The sequence below is a fragment of the Callorhinus ursinus genome, unplaced genomic scaffold (assembly GCF_003265705.2).
Source record: "Callorhinus ursinus isolate GAN/ISIS: 27379988/994484 unplaced genomic scaffold, GSC_fseal_2.0 scaffold22, whole genome shotgun sequence".
Lineage (NCBI taxonomy): Eukaryota > Metazoa > Chordata > Mammalia > Carnivora > Otariidae > Callorhinus > Callorhinus ursinus.
In genome coordinates this window covers 1,639,956-1,659,981 of record NW_027397084.1, presented here as the reverse complement: position 1 = coordinate 1,659,981, position 20,026 = coordinate 1,639,956, and the positions used below count along the sequence as shown (strand labels likewise).

Sequence of the window (20,026 nt, the reverse complement as noted above, 5' to 3'; positions counted from 1 at the left end):
AGCTTTGTCTAATGGGATGAGCCTGGCTAAAGAGATTAGCGAGATGTCTTGTGGTCCCCACTTCTAATCTGTGGCGTTCCGGCTCTCCCTGCTTGGCTGGGAAGAAAGCTGCAGGAACATTGCGGAGACCTGGCCCCTTCATGAGCTGAGCCTCTGCGGCCCCTGTTACCACTACTAAGTTAACGGGGGTCCCAGGCTAAGGGGCTCAACATGGGCAGCTCCCAGGGAAGCTCCCTGCAGTGTGGACCATCTGCTTCCTTCCCAAGGCCCTGAGTTTGCAGCCCCCGGGCTCACGAAGGTCAGGAGTGAGAGTTGTGCCGAGGGAAGCTGCCTGGACTGCACTCGGCAAGCATGGCGCTGCTGAAGGTCAAATTTGACCAGAAGAAGCGGGTGAAATTGGCCCAAGGGCTCTGGCTCATGAATTGGTTCTCCGTGTTGGCTGGCATCATCATCTTCAGCCTAGGGCTGTTCCTTAAGATCGAACTGCGGAAGCGGAGTGATGTGATGAATAATTCAGAGAGCCATTTTGTGCCCAACTCCTTGATAGGGATGGGGCTGCTGTCCTGTGTCTTCAACTCTCTGGCCGGCAAGATCTGCTATGATGCCCTGGACCCTGCCAAGTACGCCAAGTGGAAGCCCTGGCTGAAGCCATACTTGGCTGTCTGTGTCCTCTTCAACATTGCCCTCTTGCTGGTGACCCTCTGCTGCTTCCTCATGCGGAGCTCACTGGAGAGCACCCTGGCCCATGGGCTCAAGAATGGCATGAAGTACTACCGAGACACAGACACCCCTGGCAGGTGTTTCATGAAGAAGACCATCGACCTGCTGCAGATTGAGTTCAAATGCTGTGGCAACAATGGCTTTCGAGATTGGTTTGAGATTCAGTGGATCAGCAATCGCTACCTGGACTTTTCCTCCAAAGAAGTCAAAGAGTGAGTGGTCTCCGGTCCTGGGATCAGAGCTAGATGGGGACTCGGAGGCCCATGGGGGTGCTCTGTGTGCACAACTTAGTACTGTGTGTGTGTGTGTGGTGAGGCTGGATTCAGGCGGCCCATGCGAAATTGCCAATATGCTAACATTTTTGACCTATAAAGATGGCGATATCATATGCTCCACCTAATGTCTGGCTAAGGAATGTCTGGGAGGAAAGTGTCAAGTTACATTAAGTTGCTTGGATAGGAGTCTCCAGGGAGGAAGACCCAGCCAGGAAAGTGTGCCTGCTTCATACGGTAGGGATGGGGCATTCATAGATCACATATACTGAGATGTTATTTGGCTCTTTGTCTTATTCACTCAAAGTTTATGCATTCAGTCCCAGAAGCTTAAATTTCCTGGTTAGTTCCCTTGTTTTCCAACCTTCTGAGTCGGAGCATCTCTAGGTATTTGTCCTTGGGTGTGGTGGAAAGAGCAGAGGACAAGGCAGTCAGGAGGTCTAGGCTATAGTTTGGGCTGTGTTGTAAATTAGCTTGTGACCTTGGGTGAGTCACTTGCCACTCTGGTACCTTGCTCGCCCATCTTTTAAACGAAGGCACTGGAATAGATAATCTTGGAGGTGACCTCCTAGCTCCGTCTAGAGCCTGGCATACAGCAGGTGCCCATTAAATATGTGCTGGTGTTTACTTCTTGAATCATGATAGTATGACACAAATACGTATCTAAAGTATTTGTGGTGTGTATAAAAATAAAATCCTGAGCTGCAACGTAGGGAGGTACTGGTGAACCAGAGGTGGAGGAGACAGCGGCTGACTCTGGAACACTGCTCTTCCCCAGAGACCCACCATTATGGGTCTCAAGTCATTTTCTAGGGAAAGGGCAGCCTGCCCTGAGCCCGTGGCTCATCCTCACCTCTTCTTTCTGTCCCATCCAACCCATTCCCTGGCTGAGGCAAGGGGTCAGCTGTTCATTCAGGGTTGTCCTGGGTAAGGCTGGTGAGTCCAGGAGGACTTGAACGCAGGGTGCTGGGCACACTGGCAGCAGGACACGGCTGACGCCCAGATGACACCCAGGAACCCCAGATGATGGAAGGGAAGTCAGACTGAAGGTCAGTGCTTGGGGCTTCTATTTTCTCTGTGGGTGGGGATTACTGCTACAAATCCCTAGTTAAGAAGAGGCTGGTAAACCACTTTGCCCTTCCGAGGTGACGGGTCTAGCAGGGACAGCACAAGGTGGCAGGATTTACACAAGGTGCCACAGGAGGGACAAGCAGAATTCCTGGGGATGGGAGTCAGAGAGGGGGAGAAGCTGAAACAGCCTTTGTGAGCAAATAAGAAAGGGCTTTCATTTTTTCCTGTCATTTTCCTTGATTGCCTTCTGCACAGAGTTAGTCATTGGAGAGACTTACAAAGCCTCCCTGTAATCCCCAAATCTCCTTTTGTCCCAGAGCAGAGAAATTCTCCAGGTTGTTCCACTCCCAGTGGTTGGCAGATCTAAATTTTCAGGCAAACAGCAGGCTTGATCCAAACCACCTCAGTGCTTCATACCAACTTGTTGGGACTGAAACTATCCTAACTCCACTGACTTGAAAAAAGTTTCTCAGTCACACACACACACACACAAAATATAGTGACAACATTAAGAGAAACAAAAACAGGAAAAAGAATTCAAGCCAGATTCTCACCCACAACTGACTAATGGCTTTAATTTTTCCCCATTTGGTTTAGTCTTGTTAACATTTACATAATAAATAGTGTAACCATGGTATAAATACAACTGAGCACCCCATTTTGTAATTTGATAATATAGTATTTGCGTAATGTTCAAAACAAATATATTCCCCCCCAGCTTTGTTTAAATATAATTGACAAATAACATTGTGTACGTTTAAGGTGCAGAACATGTTGATTTGGTACACTTACGTATTGCAAAGTGATTACTATGGATTACTATGGTCGCATTTGCTATAACACCTGCATCATGGCACATAATAGCCATTGCTTTTTTGTGGTGAGAACTTGGCAAGTTTCAAGGATATAACACAGTATTGTTAACTATAATCACCGAGCTGTAGAGGAGATCCCCAGAACTTATCACTGGAAGTTTGTACCCTTTGACCAACATCTCCCCTTCCCTCTCCCCGCCCCCAGCAACCACCAGTCTAGTCTGTTTCTGTGTGTTTGGTTTTTTAGATTTTACATGTGAGTGATATCATCTGGTATTTGTGTAAAGTGATCATGTTTAATTGGTGCATCATATTACACTTCCTGAATGGACACACTTAGGCAGGCATTTAGTTCGTTCTTATTTGCTTCTATTGGCCACACTGGAGTAGGCTTCTTTGAGGCTTTTGCTTCTGTCTCTTTGTCTCTGTCTCTCTCTTACTTCCCTTAGGCTGTTTCCAGGTGGAAAATGTATCTGTTGGCTGTCACTTTCCACAAAGCTGGTCTTAAGACACAATGGTAGAACTGAAATGCCTGTCTCCTTTCCCAAACCTCCCATGACGTCACACTCCTGTGCTGCTAAGGGCACAACCTAGTAGAGAGAGGACCACATCAATGCTTTCCACAAATTCTCACTCTGATGACCAGTGGACAACACCTGTGAGCGAGGGGAGGCTCCTGGGGCATGGGGTGGCACTTCCTCCCTTTCCAGAGGCTCAGATTTTTTTCATATCTTGACTGCTTTACTTAGGAGGACTGTTAAGTTTTCCTGACAAAGCTGGCCCCTGCAAATCCTCCTCTGAACAATCTAAAGTGTATTTATTTTTTTGAGGCCAAGAGCGGAAAAGTGGTAAGCATTTACATTTTTCTGGCTTTTCTCAGCAGCACCCTCAGGGCGAGGATCCAGAGGCAGCAGAAGCAGAGAGAGGCGGGCGTGGGGCCTGGCAGGAGGGCAGGACCAGGGAGCAGCGTCATCTTCCACCAAGATTTTTTTAAAAGGAATTCTTCACCTTTTTCTCTTTTTCCTTTCCCTACCAAATTCAGAGAAGCCAATAAAAAGGCTGGGGTGGGCCTCAGTCTCCTTGACCCTGACAACTCTGGGAGGGGATCCCAGGAGCCGTGAGCTGGTTGGAGGGGGAGGGTGGGAAGTCTGCAGAAAATGCACCGAGCTCCTCCAGTGACACTGGTCCTGGGTATGGGCAGTGTCTAGTGCCTAACTTCTGGTCCTTTCTGCAGGCTCTGCCCCTGGAGCATCTCTCTCCATTCCATACGATGTACACCTTGCTGGACTGGGTTACAGAAAACATTTCCAGTCTGGGTCCTGAGAGGGGGAACTGGGTTCCTGCACACAGGGCTCCCCGGGAACCTCCCCAGCTATGCCCCTGCTCCAATGGTCCCCCAGGAAACTGAGCACAGAGCTTGGGGTCCCAGCAAACATGGAGGGGTGGCTGGTGGTTGGTGTTTGGAGATTTCTTAGGGGGATCTTTAAGATCAAGGACTCTTTCCAGAAGGCTCCTGGCCTACACAATATCAATTGAAGATTTTTTTTAAAAGATTTTTTTTTATCCACTTGAGAGAGACAGTGAGAGAGAGAGAGACACTAAGCAGGGGTGAGGGGCAGGGGGAGAGGGAGAAGCAGACTCCCCACTGAGCAGGGAGCCCAGTGTCGGGCTTGATCCCGGGACCCGGAGATCACGACCTGAGCAGAAGGCAGACGCCTAACAGACTGAGCCCCCCAGGCACCCCACCTCAGATTTTTACGAATTTAGAATCTCCCCACCCGCACCACCGCCCCACCCCAGCCGTCCAAGCAAATAGCCCACTGGCCACACCCCACCCCCAGTCTGCCCCATCACTATGTTGTCAGGTCCCACATTTATTCTGCACAGAACCCCTCCCTGGGGGGTTTAATAATTCTCTTAGTTGTTGTTATTCTTTTAGGTGTTGTTTTTCTCTATTTTATAGATGAGAGATCTGAGCCTCAGGTTGGATCTCATAGCAAGAAGTGGGGGCTTATTGAGATGATTTACATTCCTTACAACTCACCCAATGAAAGGGGACAGTTCAATGGTTTTTGGCATGTTCACAGAGTTGTGCTACCAGTCAACACCACAGCTCACCTTAGAACATTTCCATCATGTGGAAGGGACACCCCGTACCCTCTGGCTTTCACTCCCTAGCCTCCCATGGCTAAGGAGTGAAAGCTACCCTCCCTAGCTCTAAGAAACCACTAGTCTCCTCTCTGTCTCTATACTGCTCCCTCTTCTGGATATCTCCTTTGAAGGAAATCATATAATATTGGTCCTTTCGGGCCTGGCTCTTTTGACTTAGCATAATGTTTTCCAAGTTCAACCATCTTGCCACATTTGTTAGAACATCCTTCCTTTTTACAGACAAATCATATCGCGTTGTATGGGGTGCCGGGTTGTAATTCTGCTCCTTCCACTCGACTTGCGCTGCTTGCCCGTGATGTTAGGCACCTTGTACAGCTCCAGTGTCAGATGAATCTGTGCCCTGACTGAAGCTTTGACTTATCCAGGCCACACTGTCCCCTCTCGACCTGTCTTTCTCTTCTTGTCCTCCGTGCCACCCTCCTCAGGAGGGACAGTGGAAGGTGTGGGCGGAGGTGACCTAGGCTTGAGAAACCTCTAGGGATTATGCCTGGATTCCAGTTCTTCTGTGCCCGGGTCTCAGATAATTGTGAGGCGGCTGCACAGAAACCAGAGAAACCGCCCAGGCTCCCTGTGGCCTGTGGCAAGTGAGGCTGGGTTCTGCTCTACCCTGTGTGTTTACCTTCTCACTGGCTCTGGCCTGGTGCTCCTGAGGGTGGGGAGACATGTTCCCTTATGACTGGGGGAGGCCCTCCGAGGGAGGAGCAGAGTCCAGGGATGCTGCCTCCCTTAGCAACTGAATCTTCAGAGCAAGTTATTCGGACATAGGTTTGTAGTTCTCAGCCAGTGCTTCTTTTATTTTACTACATTTTTCAACTTTCATCATGGAATATTTCAAGCATTCACAAAAGTAGAGAGATTATAATGACTTTCCATGTACACTTCTCCCAGCTTCAACAAATGCACACATTTTCGCTTTCTTGTTTCATCTATACCACCCTCCCAAACACACATTATCCCCTCTGAGTATCTTAAAGCAAATCCTTTCACCTGTAAATATTTAAGGAGTCATTTCTAACAGGTACAGAGGTTTTGTTTTTTGCCTTTTTGTTTTTGTTTGACATAAGCACAATAGTAATCATGCCCAACAAAACTAGCAGCAAGATCATCTAATGTCTAGTCTGTTGAATTTTCTCTGATCGTCTCAAACTATCTTTTACAGTTGGTTTGTTCAAATCAGGATCCAAACCAAGCCCACATTGTGCATTTGGTTCTTTGATCACTTTTGCTTCTTTTACTCTATAACAGTTACTGTCATGCCATATGTGTATTGAAGGAACTGGGCTATTTGTCCTGAAGAATTCCTCACATTCTCAATTGGGCAATTTCAGCCAAGTGGTGTCATCTAACTTGTTCTTCTGTCCCCTGCATTTACCCATAAGCCAGTAGTTAGGGCAGAGGTGTGCTTGGATTCAGGTTTGGTTTTAGCAAGAACACTTCCTAGGGTGCTCTGTGTATCTTAATGCATCACATGAGGAGGGATAAAGTTTTCAGCCAGTTTATAACAATTCCTTTAAAACTTTCCCCTGCTTTTAGGATGAACAGAGCTTTAGTGTCTTGGGGTGAGAGGCCTTGGCACGAGGAACTGTCAGCCAGGAGGGCTTGGCCTGAAGCCCTCAGTCTGAAGGAGAAGTGGGCACCAAGCTCTCTCACTTGCCCATCCCACTCAGGGAATCCACAGGCTACAGGCGTCTGTTCACTCTTTCTGAACAATTTACAGACATCTCAAGAAGACTAGACCATGGCTAGGAGCTCCCTGAGGGTAGGACTGAGTCTCCCCTCAGACTGGGGTTCCTTGAGGGCTGTGCTGTGTCTCCCCCTCAGACTGGGGCTCCCTGAGGGCAGGGCTGTGTCTCCCCCCATCAGACTGGGTCTCCCTGAGGGCAGGGCTATGTCTCCCTCTCAGACTGGGACTCCCTGGGGGCAGGTCTGTATCTCCCCGCTCAGACTGGGGCTTCTTGAAGGCTGTGTGGTTCCTCCCCCTCAGACTAGGGCTTCCTGAGGACAAGGCCCAGGACAGAATGGCGTGGAGGGGGGGCAGGCTTGGCTTGATGAAGGCTGGGACTCCCCTGGGCTCCCAGCCTGGGATCTGTTGGGGTCCCCTATCTCTGGAATTAGCCCTCCATCTCCTCTAGAAGCATCACCTTGTTTACTTAGTGCTTGTCCTGGTTACAACCACAGATTAAGGCCCCACTCACCCTCTTAAGACAAAGCCAGGCAAGGAGAGCTCCTTAGGTGGTGAGCTGGCTATTTATATCAGAGTATTTCCCAGGCTACAAATCTTGCTCTGCTCAGGGCTCACCACGGAAGGGTCTTGATTACGAAAAGACCTGTTTTCTAGCATACTCTCCCATAGCCAAGTCATATATGACTTGGGAAAATGATCATGTCAGAGTTTTCCTGGAAAAACCAACATAATTCAGGAGGTAAATCAATAAATCAACAAAGAAATCCATATGGAAATAAACAGTGGAGGGGAGTGGGGAAGGCAGGGGTATAACTGATAATGAGTCACTCCCCAACTGGAATGCTAGCTGAGTGACACTTGTGGAACCTTGGCAATTCACCTGACTTCTGTCAGACTCAGTTTTCTCATCTGAGAAATGACATGACAGGGGTGTGGTAGAGAGTAAGTGGAATAATACACATAGACCAGTCGGTATATAGCAGTACAGTATTAGTATTTCCTTGAAGATTTTTTTTTTTGAGTAGTTACTGGATATAAAGTACTGCAGGTGGTGAGTGAGGGAAGACAGGGGAGACGCAATCCCCAGTTGGGGACTGACTCATTATCAGTTATACCCCTGCCTTCCCCACTCCCCTCCACTGTTTATTTCCCTATGGATTTCTTTGTTGATTTATTGATTTACCTCCTGAATTATGTTGGTTTTTCCAGGAAAACTCTGACATGATGATTTTCCCAAGTCACTGTCTCCCCAGTGTGAGGGGAGACATGGCCCTGTCCTCAGGGAGCCCCAGTTTGAGGGGCAGAAACAGCCCTGCCCTCAGGGAGCCCAGTCAGAGGCGGGAGACACAGCCCTGTCTTCAGGGAGCCCCAGCCTGAAGGGGAGACACAGTCCTGCCCTCAGGGAGCTGCAGTCTGAGGGGGATACAGCCCTTCCCCCAGGGAGCTCCAGTGTGAGAGGAGGGAGACATAGCCTTCCCTCAGGGAGCCCCAGCTGAGGGGGAGAGACAGTCCTAACCTCAGGAAATCCCAGTCTGAGGGGAGACATAGCTTTGCCTTAATGAGGCTAGCAAGGTGACTTCTCCACTTGGGGGAGTGAGCTAGGTGAGGTGGGAAGATAGGGGCTCTCCAGAAGGCCAGCCTGCAGAGTGAGGGTAGCTCAGAGCCTCTACTGGCCTCAGTTCACAAAACTGCAGGCCTGGCCTTCACTTCAGATACACTGTAGTATGTATGAGGCAGGTCCATAGGCTTTACCCTAGCTTAATATACCTGGAGAGTGCATAATGAGTGAGAATCATGGACAAGAAAGGGCTTCTGGGACAGGGAACAAAGGAGGAGATCATGCTTTCCCAGGAAACTTAAACAGAAGAGCCAACAGACAGGAAGGACCTGAGAGACTCTGAAGCATCTCTGAGGGGAGAAGTGGGCAACTGCTGTGGGCTAGTCTTCCACTTGTTGTTTGGCTTTGAGTGAGGCCCTGCCCTGCTTGGGTACCACTTCTTCCTCTGTAGAACAATCTGGTGGATTGCAAGGTCCTTCCCAGGTGGCCATAGGTGGGCATTCTCTGAGGGCCTGTGTCAAGTGCACTCCACACCCTGCCTCATTTAGAGCTCCCCACAGCTCCCAAGAGGGTAATCCCCACCTGACACAGGTCCAGAGGATGAAGTTCCACAGATCAGAAATGCAGATTTGGGACTCAAAGCCTGGCTCCCTCTACAATCCCCCCTCTTCTCATGGGGACACTGGGAATGGTCCAGGTTGGATGTTGTGTTGGTGGGAGCAGGGTCAAGGGACAGCCTGCAGGTCAGGAAGAGGGACAAACAGCATTTGAGTTCAGCCTCAAGGAGACTGGGGGTGGGAGACTACTGTCTGCTCAGTCGTGCAGGTTCAAGAGGGGGACAGGAATCCCAAACTGATGGCCTTTCTGCTTCAGTCCTCCCATCTTGGACCACCCAGTCCCACCACCAGGTGCTGAGCGGGGGCTGCAGGGGGAGAGCAGAGTGGTTTCTGCTCCCACTGTGCTCTTGGTGCACTCAGTTGAGCTCAAGCAAGAACTTCAGTAGCAACCACTTCAGTCAGTGACAAGTGTCTAGCAGGGCTTGCCTCAGGCCAGTGGTGAGCTCTGCTCTCGCGGACACGGCTGCTGTCCTCACAGAAGACTCTCATACTCTCTTCTTCACAGTTGGCAGAAACCCTGCCGCCTGCTCACAAGTGACTATTGCCCAGTGGTGTTGAGTGGTCTGTTCCACTGTCACAGTTGTTTCCTGAGAGCACACAGAGCATATGTGAAGGTTCTTTCTCCATCACCCCGCCCAGGGGTGGCCATGAGTCCATGCTTATTGTGCACTTACTGTGTACCAGCCACTCTTCTAAGACTTTTTACATGCATCCCTTCATATGATCCTCATGTCAACTCCATTTTACAGATGAGGAAGCTGAGGCCTGGAGAGGTGAAGGAACTTGTCCAGAGTTCAGGTGGTCCGGCTCTTATCACTGTCCTGGATCCCCTGCGTACCCAGGGCCACCCATTCTCTGGGCAAGGGACTAGGAAGTAGAGGTCAGGGACTGCAGAGCATGTGGAAATATGGTCACCATAACCCAGGTGAGGACTGTTCTGGAACCAAGGAGGCCACATTGTGCAGAACCTTCCTAAAGTCTTAATCATACTGATCAACAGATAGTTCACAGAAAAGGAACCACAAATGACGCTTCAACATATCAGAAGACACTCAATTTCATTCATAATGAGAAAAATGGAAATTAAAACAACCTTGAGATACTATTTTCCATCCAAAGGTCAGAAATCAAACCTGTGTGGGTAGGGCCACGAAGGGTAGGTTGTCTCATGCATGTCTGTTGGGGGTGTGATTGTACAAACTCCAGGGAGAAATATGGTAGGGATCTAGGGCAATCACAGATGGACCCACCCTTTGATGCAGGGATACCTCCTCTAGGAATTGACACTCTAGATATATTCACAATATCCAAAATGTTTGTATTGACAGGAGACTGGGAAAACCCTAAATATCCAGCAGTAGGGAACTGACTACTACCCCATGGACCATCTGTACAATGGTGATACCACGCAGCTCATGAAAAACCTGGAGAACACTCTCCACTGGTAGACATAAAAAGATCTCTAAGATATTGCTAAGGGAAAAAAAGAAAGGTTCAAGACAGTACATTACCATTTGGGTAAAAGACAGGAAGAGTAAGAATATTTGCACAATCTGTGTTTGCTCATCATGTATGCAGTCTTTTTATTTTTATTTATTTTATTTTTTTTAAAGATTTTATTTATTTATTTGACAGAGACACAGCAAGAGAGGGAACACAAGCAGGGGGAGCGGGAGAGGGAGAAGCAGGCCTCCCGCTGCGCAGGGAGCCCGAGTGGGGCTCGATCCCAGGACCCTGGGATCATGACCTGAGCCAAAGGCAGACACTTAACGACTGAGCCACCCAGGCGCCCCACAGCCTTTTTAGAAGGACAGACAGTTGGCTACAGTTGGGGGGACCTGGAGGTCAAGGGACAAGAATAAGTGGGAGACTAAACATGGACATTTAGAAGCTAAACATTGAAATTATCATTTCAATGAACATTGTTGAAACAATTTCTTTTTTTAAAATTTTTTCTTAAAGATTTTATTTGAGAGAGAGCGTGAGAAAGAGAGAGCACAAGTGGGGAGGAGGGGGAAAGGGAGAGGGAGAAGCAGACGCCCCGCTGAGCAGGAGCCCCATGCAGGGCTCGATCCCAGGACCCTGGGATCATGACCTGAGCTGAAGGCAGATGCTTGACTGACTGAGGCACCCAGGTGCCCCTTGAAAACAATTTTTTAAATTAATTAATTAATTTATTATTGAGGTATAGTTGACATCAACATTGTATTAGTTTCAGGATACAATATATGATTTGCTGTTTGCATAAAATGGAAAGTGATCACCACAATAAATCTAGTTAGCATCCATCACCATACATAGTTACAGAATTTTTTTCTTGTGATAAGAAACTTTGAGATTTACTCTCTTGGCAGCTTTCAAATAGGCAATGCAGCATTATTAACTGTAATTGCCATGCCGTATATTACATCCCCAGGACTTATTTATTTATAACTGGAAGCTGGTACTTTGGTCACCTTCACCCATTTTACCCACCCACCTCACCTGTCTCTGGCAACAACAAATTTTCTCTGTATCTATAAACTTGGTTTTTTGGCTTGTTTTGTTTTTAGATTCCACATATAAGTGAGATCAAATGGTATTTGTCTTTATTATTTCACTTGGCATAATGTCCTCAAGGTCCATCCATGTTGTTGCAAATGGCAAGTTTTCTTTTTTTATAGCTGAAGAATATGCCATTGCATGTGTGTATCAAAGTTTCTTTATCCATTCACCCACTGATGGACACTTATGTTGTTCCCAGGTCTTGGCTTTTATAAATAATGCTGCAATGAACACAGGGATACATATATCTTTTTGACTTAATGTTTTCTTCTTTCAAGATTTTATTTTTAAGTAATCTCTACACTCAATGTGGGGCTTGAACTCACAACCCTGAGATCAAGAGTCACATGCTCCTCCGACTGAGCCAGCCAGGTGCCCCTCGAGTTAATGTTCTCATTTTCTTTGAATACCAAGAAGTGGAATTATAAGTGGAATTATAATTTCTATTTTAAATAATTACATGCTTTCTATTCTTATGTTGTAAAAGCATCTATTATGTACAGCATTGTTCATGTTCAACTTAAAAAAAAACTTTTTCTCAAGATAACATGCATACACTCAGGTGCATAAATCTTAAGGGCGAGAGCTTGAGGACCTCTGGCACACAGACACCTGGGTAGCGGCACTCAGGTCAGACAGGACATACCCGGATGCCTGAGGAGGATGGGGAGAGCCTTCACTGTAAAGATGTCTCCCTTTTGAATTCCCAACCCACATGAATGTGTGGTGCGTGCTAACCAAATACATAGCAAATATAGACGTGCCAAAGTAATGTGGGCCGCATCCTTCGGGTGAGTGAGGAGATCCCACCTGGCTAGGGGCAGAGTTCCCTGCCCCCACACAGGCCCTGGGTCAGAGCAGGACTCCTGGAAACATCCCTGAACAGAACTGATCTGGCCCGAGGGGCCTTGGTCCCTAGGGACTTGTTATTGGGGGGCAGAAAGTCGGAGAGGGGGCTGGGGGCTACAGGCTGTTGGCCATGAGTGCCTGGCACTCTCGTCCCAGCCACCACCCGTCCTGCTCCTCTTCCTACCTGCCTGACATAGCTCCAAATGATCACTGCGGGCCAGGGCCTGGCAGTACACAGTGTGGTTGGATGCATTTCTACATTCCTTATTGACTTTCTTCTTGGTTTATCATCTGTCTCAACCCTCTAGGACCTAAGCTCTAGCAAGGCAGGGACATTGGTTCTCTAGGGTCATCTCTCCATCTTCAGCTCCTAGAACAGTGGCTGGCACATAGTAGGTACACAACAAATATTTATCGAGAATGAACGAATGAATGAATGAACAAATGGATGAATGAATATTATAGCTTTTCAGAGGCAGGGGCTGGGGGGAACTGGCCCCTGGTGAGAAATCCAAGAAGCCCCTCTCAAGCCATCTTTCTCCTCTAGTCGCATCAAGAGCAATGTGGACGGGCGATACCTGGTGGATGGTGTTCCCTTTAGCTGCTGCAACCCCAGCTCACCACGGCCCTGCATTCAGTACCAGCTCACCAACAATTCGGCACACTACAGCTATGACCACCAGACAGAGGAGCTCAACCTGTGGGTGAACGGCTGCAGGGCCGCCCTGCTGAGCTACTACAGCAGCCTCATGAACTCCATGGGCGCTGTCACACTCCTCGTCTGGCTCTTTGAGGTAGGCTTTGGGCCAGGTGGGGGCGAGGGAAGAGGGAGTCACCTACTCCTTTTGGATTTGATGGGTGGGGCCTGGCCTGGAGTGCTTGTCTCTCTCCTCGGAACCAGCCTTCAGCTTAGCTGTGGGTCAGGCAGGCCTAAGTTTGAATACGAGCACCTCCACTATTTTTTATTTTTTTCCTATCACTCAAAAAATAGTTTATTGAGGTGAGATTCATAGAACTTAAAATTAACCATTTTAAAGTGAGCAATTCAGTGGCAGTTAGTACATTCCACAATGTTGTGTAACCACCACCTCTATCTAGTTCTAAAAGATTTCCATCACTCCCAAAGAGAAGCTCATACCCATTAAGCAGCATACTCCCCACCTCTTTCCCCCCAGCCCCTGGCAACCATTAATCTGTGCTCTGTCCTTGTGGATTTACCTATTCTGGACATTTTATATAAATGCCATCATAATATATGACTTTTTCTGTTTGGCTTCCTTCACTTTGCATGTTTTAGAGGTTCATCCTGTGCCTTCATTTTTTCAGTCTGAGGTCTTGGAAAGTTATTTAATCTCTCTGTTATAGGGGGCCGACAGCACTGAGCTTTGGGACTCCTGGGGGGCAAAAGGAGATAATATGTACATTGTGTTCAGGAAATGGGAGCTATTTGGATTTGTGCTTCTCTGGAGACTCTGGTAGCAATTTGCCTGTTATTCTAATTATTAGTGGGTTCATCTGATCTCACCTGTGAGGCTTAATTCCTCTCTGTACAGAGCTTGGGATGTAGCCGTTCATTCATTTATTGAAGAGTTAGTTCTTAAACACCTAACCAGTACTAGGAGCTGTCCTGGGTGCTGAACGAGAGCAAGTGTTAGTGAGTGGTAAACCAAGGGGATTCAGAGGGTGACTCAGGGGCTCCTGCTTTGAGCTGACAGCAGAAAATCCAGACCCCAAAATTCAGAAGTACAAAGCCAGAAACCTTAGGTGGGGAAGGTCTGTCCATTAGAGAAGATTCACTGAAAGTTTCCTTTAAGTAAGCTGCTCTCTTAGTGCTATGGAAGTTCAGACGTGGCAACTACTTCTAACTCACCACCTCACACTAGAGGTACTATACAGTCTGGGGCAGGGGTGGGCTGGGAGGGAAGGGAGGGCTTCTTTTGATGTTGAGGCAAATTAATGACGTTTTATTGGTCATTGACTCCTTGAGGCACAGTCTTGGGAATGAGTGGGTAGAGACAGATGAGAAGCTTACTGCTAGAGGGGCAGAAGGTCATGTTCCTTGAAAACCCATGAAAAGAAGACTGAAAGGATAACAGAATCAGTGGGAAAATGGGATTCCACTGGTTGCCTCTCAGTTTGCTCACGTTTCCAGGAAGCTAGTGACTGCATGAGATGAGGACCAGTTCACTGGAACAGGGAGTAAGTGCCCTTGACTTTTAGTTGAGGCCTTTGGTTAGCAGAGCTCTGTAATGGGCACAAGGGTGGCTGAACTAATGCTAGGACTCTGGCCTGGGCCTTGCCCTCCTGGGCCTCACAATCCAGTTAGGAGGTGACATCTAACTCATGAACCAAAGGGAGAACCATTTGCATTAAGAGCAAAATTAATAATGCAGCAGTAAGCCTCCTTCAGGAAAGCAGGAGGGGATCAGAGGAGCATGCACACCAGGAGGACTTCCTGGAGGTGAGTTTTTCCACCATAAAAATATTTTATTGAACTTTCAATAGACAATGACAATAACAAAAACCTAAAACTATTAGTTACTAATGTCATCTACTACTGCAATTATAAAATGCTCCTTGAGCACTGATTCAATAGATGTTTACTGAGCCCCTACCACCATGGGGTGCTGTTTTAGGGGCTGGGAGACTGAATGAAAAAAGATGGATCAGGGGGTTGGACATTCTCTATTAGCAGGCCTCACCACCTCACAGAGTTTGCTATACCATAAAAGGAGAAGTGTAAGAGAGAGTAAACCAGGAATCTGTGTAGAAACAATTGGGTAACACAATATATTAGAACAGTGAAAACAGTACTTACCACATTAATAACCAATATGGCTGACACATCTATTCATCCTTTCGGCGCACCATGTACCGTGCTCTACACCTACTGACATGTCACAGCATGCACATGAGGCAGGAGACACTCCATCTGAAAATTTGTAAATCATATGAGTAAACTGAGGTTTCTTAGTCACATGGCTGGCTAAGTGCCAGGGCTGGGGTTTGAACCCAGGCATTTTGGCACCATAGCCTGCTGCAGTGACTGCTAGTGAACAAATCCAAACAAATCACCCACTCATCCCCACACTAATCAAAACAACAGAAGTAGAGGAAACCACAGACGATGATACTGTTTGCTGAGAAGGGGGTGACTTTAATTTTGTCTAGCAAATAGTTGCCCAACACCCAATATGTGCCAAGCACTGTGCTAGGAAGGGGCTAGGGGCATGAGGAGGAGGAGCCTAGGACTAATGCCCCCAAAACGGGTGAGACCTGAGAGGAAGAGGGAGAATTGAGTAGCAGGGGCCCTCACCGAGGGCTGAAGCTGAATTAACAAGTGAATGTGTAGAGGAACAATGTTCTAGGCAACCAGCAAATGGTAAAGACCCGAGGAGAGAAAGTGTGGATGGGACCCTAAGAAGCCCAGGGTGGCCAGAGAGGAGAATGGGGCTGGAGATGAGGCAGCTATCTTGAGTACCACAGGCCAGGCTAGTGGGCAGGCCCTCACCAAGCCAGACTCAACAGATCTTGCCACACTTGAAGACCCCGGTGATGAGGAGGCTGGTGGCTTGCATGGTTTCCTAATAGCTCCAGCCCCCAGCTCCTTCTCCCAGACCTCCTCTAAGTCTCTTCTCCCCACCAGGTGACTATCACGATTGGCCTGCGCTACCTACACACAGCACTGGAAGGTGTGTCTAACCCTGAAGACCCTGAGTGTGAGAGTGAGGGCTGGCTTCTGGAAAAGAGCGTGTCGGAGACTTGGAAGACCTTTTTGGAGAGCCTGAAAAAGTTGGGCAAGAGTAACCAGGTGGAAGCCGAGGGTGCAGATGCAGGCCAGGCCCCAGAGGCTGGCTGATGGCCCTGGGGCCCCCTCCCCTCCTGAACACTGAGAAGTAGTGGACTCCAAGAAAGCGGATACCCCCCCCCCCCAATCTAGTCTGAATCTCCCAAGGAGGGCGGCCATCTTACAGAGACTCTTCTTGATGGTGGGATTTAAAGTTTAGGATCCCTAAAAGCATTTGGCAAATATTTGTTAAATGACTGACTTAAAAATGAATGAGCCCCTGCTAAGGCCCACTATTTTTGGATATGCCCTCATGGGGGACTCAGGGGGCCTCTCAGTGAATCACTCTTCATAACACATGAATTCACTTCCATCCCGAAGCTACTGGCCACACCTGAGAGCAGCTCCCCTTTTAAGATTCTGTCATTACAAGCTCCAAGTTGCTTCATTCTATATCCAAAGTGTCACTTGGTGCATAAGCATAGGAGTCTAAAAAATGTACTGGCCATGTTTTTTTTTTTTTTTTTTTTAAGATTTTATTTATTTGACAGAGACAGAGATCGCAAGAGCAGGAACACAAGCAGGGGAAGTGGGAGAGGGAGAAGCAGGCTTCCTGCCGAGCAGGGAGCCCAATGCGGGGCTCGATCCCAGAAACCTGGGACCATGACCCCAGCCGAAGGCAGACGCTTAACGACTGAGCCACCCAGGTGCCCCTGTACTGGCCATGTCATTTTTTTTTTTTAAATGCCAAGATCAACAGGTCAGCCATTTTATTTGTATAATTGTGTAAGGAGGGGAACATTGTACTTTTCTAAGAGTAATGCCCTCTCCAAAGCACTGAGGGCTTCACAAGAGGAATTCTTCAATCATGGGGCAAAATAACTTAAAGACAGGGGATTATTTTCCTCACCAAAAACGTAGTTAAAGGCTACTTTTGTATCACATTCCCATGCCCTCACTTAGCCTGGAGTGAGCCATGGGCTGAGGAAGTCAGGTTGTTGGCACGTTCCAGCAACATCCCACCCAAGTGCCAGCTGCCCTCCTTTGGCCTGTCTGCGGAAGCACTAGGTGAGGTGGCTGCCCTTTGCTGGAAGAGGAGCAACAATCAGCTAAGAGTCCAACCTTTGGAGACCGGGCCTCACCTCTTGGAGGGCCCAGGAACACCCACACAGGTGGCCATGACAGCCTCCATGGACAACACCAATGGTCTACAGTGGAAGGCAAAGTGTCCTCTGGGAACTTCTTCCTGTTTCTTTCCCTAGACACCCATCCTGCAAAGCAATATTTCTGGAATGCCTCTGTATTAAAGAAGATTCCTTGAGACAATCCATCTTCCCGAGCTAGTGATGGCAAGAGAAATTTTAACTTCTCTCCCAAAAGAGAAAAAAAGGAAGCCGTTAGGGGAAGGAGAGAATGACTTCATTACAGTTCTAAAAGTGTTCAGTGGGGAGAAAATAAAGACTTCTGGTGCTGCCTGGGGCATATTCTGGGGCTCTAATTCTCCCGGGCGTAAGATCAGATCAAAGATATTGGGACACTGTCAGACCTTGGTCCCAGGTTTAATTTAATTAGACTTCTGAGTCTCCTTGAGACCAAAGAATGATCCACAGTGAAAATGCTGAGGGAGTCAGCCCCCTCTGATGAGGGTCCTGGAACTCTCTCCCCTGAGGAGTACTGAGAAGCATCGTGAAAGTGCTGCTCTAGGCTCATGTGTAACTATGCTGTTAACAGATGTACGATAGACATTAAAAATTATATTGTGTGAAAATCACTTGTGTTAAATGCCTATCTTAGCCGATTTGACAGTACGTTATCACAGCATCCCCAACTCTAGCTAGTATTTGTTAACAAAACCAAATTGCACTTGACCCTAAAAGGAAGCATGCTACCGGTCAGGGTAGCTATGTTTCAACAAGATGGGTGTTACTTCTCTCCCTCTTACCATCTCCTGTCTGTAACAACAGTGATGATAATAACCTTAACATTTGCTAGTTTAGACCAGAGCTGAATTCATTTAATATTTTAATATGTGGAATCTTAGTTTAGTGATTTAAGCAAAAATTCCAAACCAGCTTTTTTCCTGCTCTGATCAAAACTTATTTTCCCAAACAAGGAAATATGAGTCTCTATGGGGCGAGGTTATAGGGCAGATGTAAATCTGAGAGCTGCTGGGAGGACCAAGGGTGAACTGACCCTACAGTGAATATCCCCGGTTGGTTCAGAGCAGACTTAGGGCGAGTCGCATTTATCAGGTCTTCTCAGGTAGCTGCCGGCAAGACTCCGTACCAGGACTTCCTTGTGTCTAACCTTAGTCTTTCCTGGGACCAGTGTAAATTCATTTCTCCCAAGGGACTCAGCCAGGTTTTCAAGCCTGGCAGGCCCAGCCCTGGAGTAGGATGAGAGGTAAAGGCAGCACCTTAGGCCTCTTACACTTTTAAAACAGGTACTAGGTAGGTACTAGCTGCTTATTTTTGAACATTTAGGAAGACAAGTATCCTAGAATCTGTGGCTTCAGTTTAAGATCCCATAGCCTTTTTTTTTTTTTTTTGCAACACTTTTGAGCCCAGGACTGAGCCACCAGCAAATAAACCCCAAGTAACCTCAATACAGGTTAATAAGATTAAGCGCTTGCTCTGCAGGCTCCCCTGCCCCTCCTTGTCCAGATATCTGTAATGCTAGGCCAGCAGGTTTGCAGCTTAGCCAGGAGATGGGGATGAGGGGAGAGGGGCCAAGACAATTAGGGCCTCTGACCTACTACTGGATAAGAACATGGCTCCTGAGGACAGTGCAGCCAGCAGCACAGTATGTTAGGAATAGGAATGTGGCGGTGGGGGGTGGGGCCAGTATGTAAGTCAGGGAGAGAGGGGATGCCTTCCTGGTTCTCAGTGGACAGGAGGCTGGCTTGAAGGGAGGAAACATCAGTCCTTAACTCCTGATGGTATGCTTTGTCTTTCCAAACAGAGGATGAATATAAACAGCAAAGTTAGAGAATGTTGTACAAAGACGGTATACAGTAGGTTAAGATTAAAGGAGCAACTCCTAGCTATTTACCCAAGGGGAATGGAAGTGTACGTCCACACAAAAACCTGTGCATTAATGTTTTCACTTTTTTCATATCACCAAAAACCACCCGAATGTCCTTCACACCTGGTAACTGCATAAACATCTGCACAATGGAACGCGGCTCAGCAACCAAAAGGAACACGGATGATTCTCCAATGCATTAGTCTTCTTAGTGAGAGAAGCCAGTCTCAAAAGGCTACATGTGATATATAGTTATATAACATTCTGGAAGAGGCAAAACAAAGGGACAGATTAGTGGTTGCCCAGGGTGAGGGGGCGGGGGGGGGAAGAAGGTGACCGCAAAGGGGCTTGAGAGAGTTTCGTGGGGAGATAGGACTGTTCTATTTGATTGTAGTGGTTGTTAAACAACTGTATGCATTTGTTAAAATGTGTGACTGTCCACTAAAAATTAGGATGAATTTTACTATGTGTAAAATAAACCTTAGTAAACGACTTAAAAAAACAAGAGTAAGGACAGAGCAAGGGAAGTGTCAGAGGGCTTAATGAGTCAGAGGGCCTAATGCTAACATTAGGACCAGGGAAGGGAGTAAGCCGGGGGTAGCATGAAAGGCTGGGAGATAGGGAAAGCACATGGAAACCTTGCTTTCTTAGTTTATACCTTCCATTTTAAGACAATTTTGAGGGAAAAGCACAGCAGAGCTCTTATAGGCAATAACTCTCCTGTAAATAAAGGATATAGTTTCCTTCCTATATGTGTCTCTCATAAGCAGAGAGTATCTGAGGAGTGTGTAAGAACAAGGACCTGGAGATTACCAGGAAAGAAAGAGCAAGAAGAGTATAAACCTGGAGACAGGTCTTGTTGCTGGGAGGGACTTTGAGTGCTCTGTTACCCCAGTGATTTGAGGTCCAAAAT

At 47.5% G+C, this 20,026-nt stretch overlaps 1 protein-coding gene and 1 long non-coding RNA gene across 2 annotated transcripts; one reads left to right on the top strand and one right to left on the bottom strand.

Annotated features, from left to right (window-relative positions):
* The first annotated feature begins 317 nt into the window (after positions 1-317).
* Positions 318-16,161, top strand: PRPH2 (peripherin 2). Its single transcript, XM_025890500.2, has 3 exons — positions 318-932; positions 12,850-13,096; positions 15,949-16,161. The coding sequence occupies exons 1-3, from the start codon at positions 352-354 to the stop codon at positions 16,159-16,161; spliced, it is 1,041 nt and encodes a 346-aa protein (XP_025746285.1). The 5' UTR covers positions 318-351.
* On the bottom strand, positions 8,155-19,369 carry LOC141374825 (uncharacterized). The gene is made up of 3 exons (XR_012381964.1): positions 19,237-19,369; positions 15,121-15,234; positions 8,155-9,496 (listed from the first exon to the last, which is right to left on the bottom strand). It is a non-coding gene; the product is annotated as an uncharacterized lncRNA (long non-coding RNA).
* Positions 19,370-20,026: the final 657 nt, after the last annotated feature.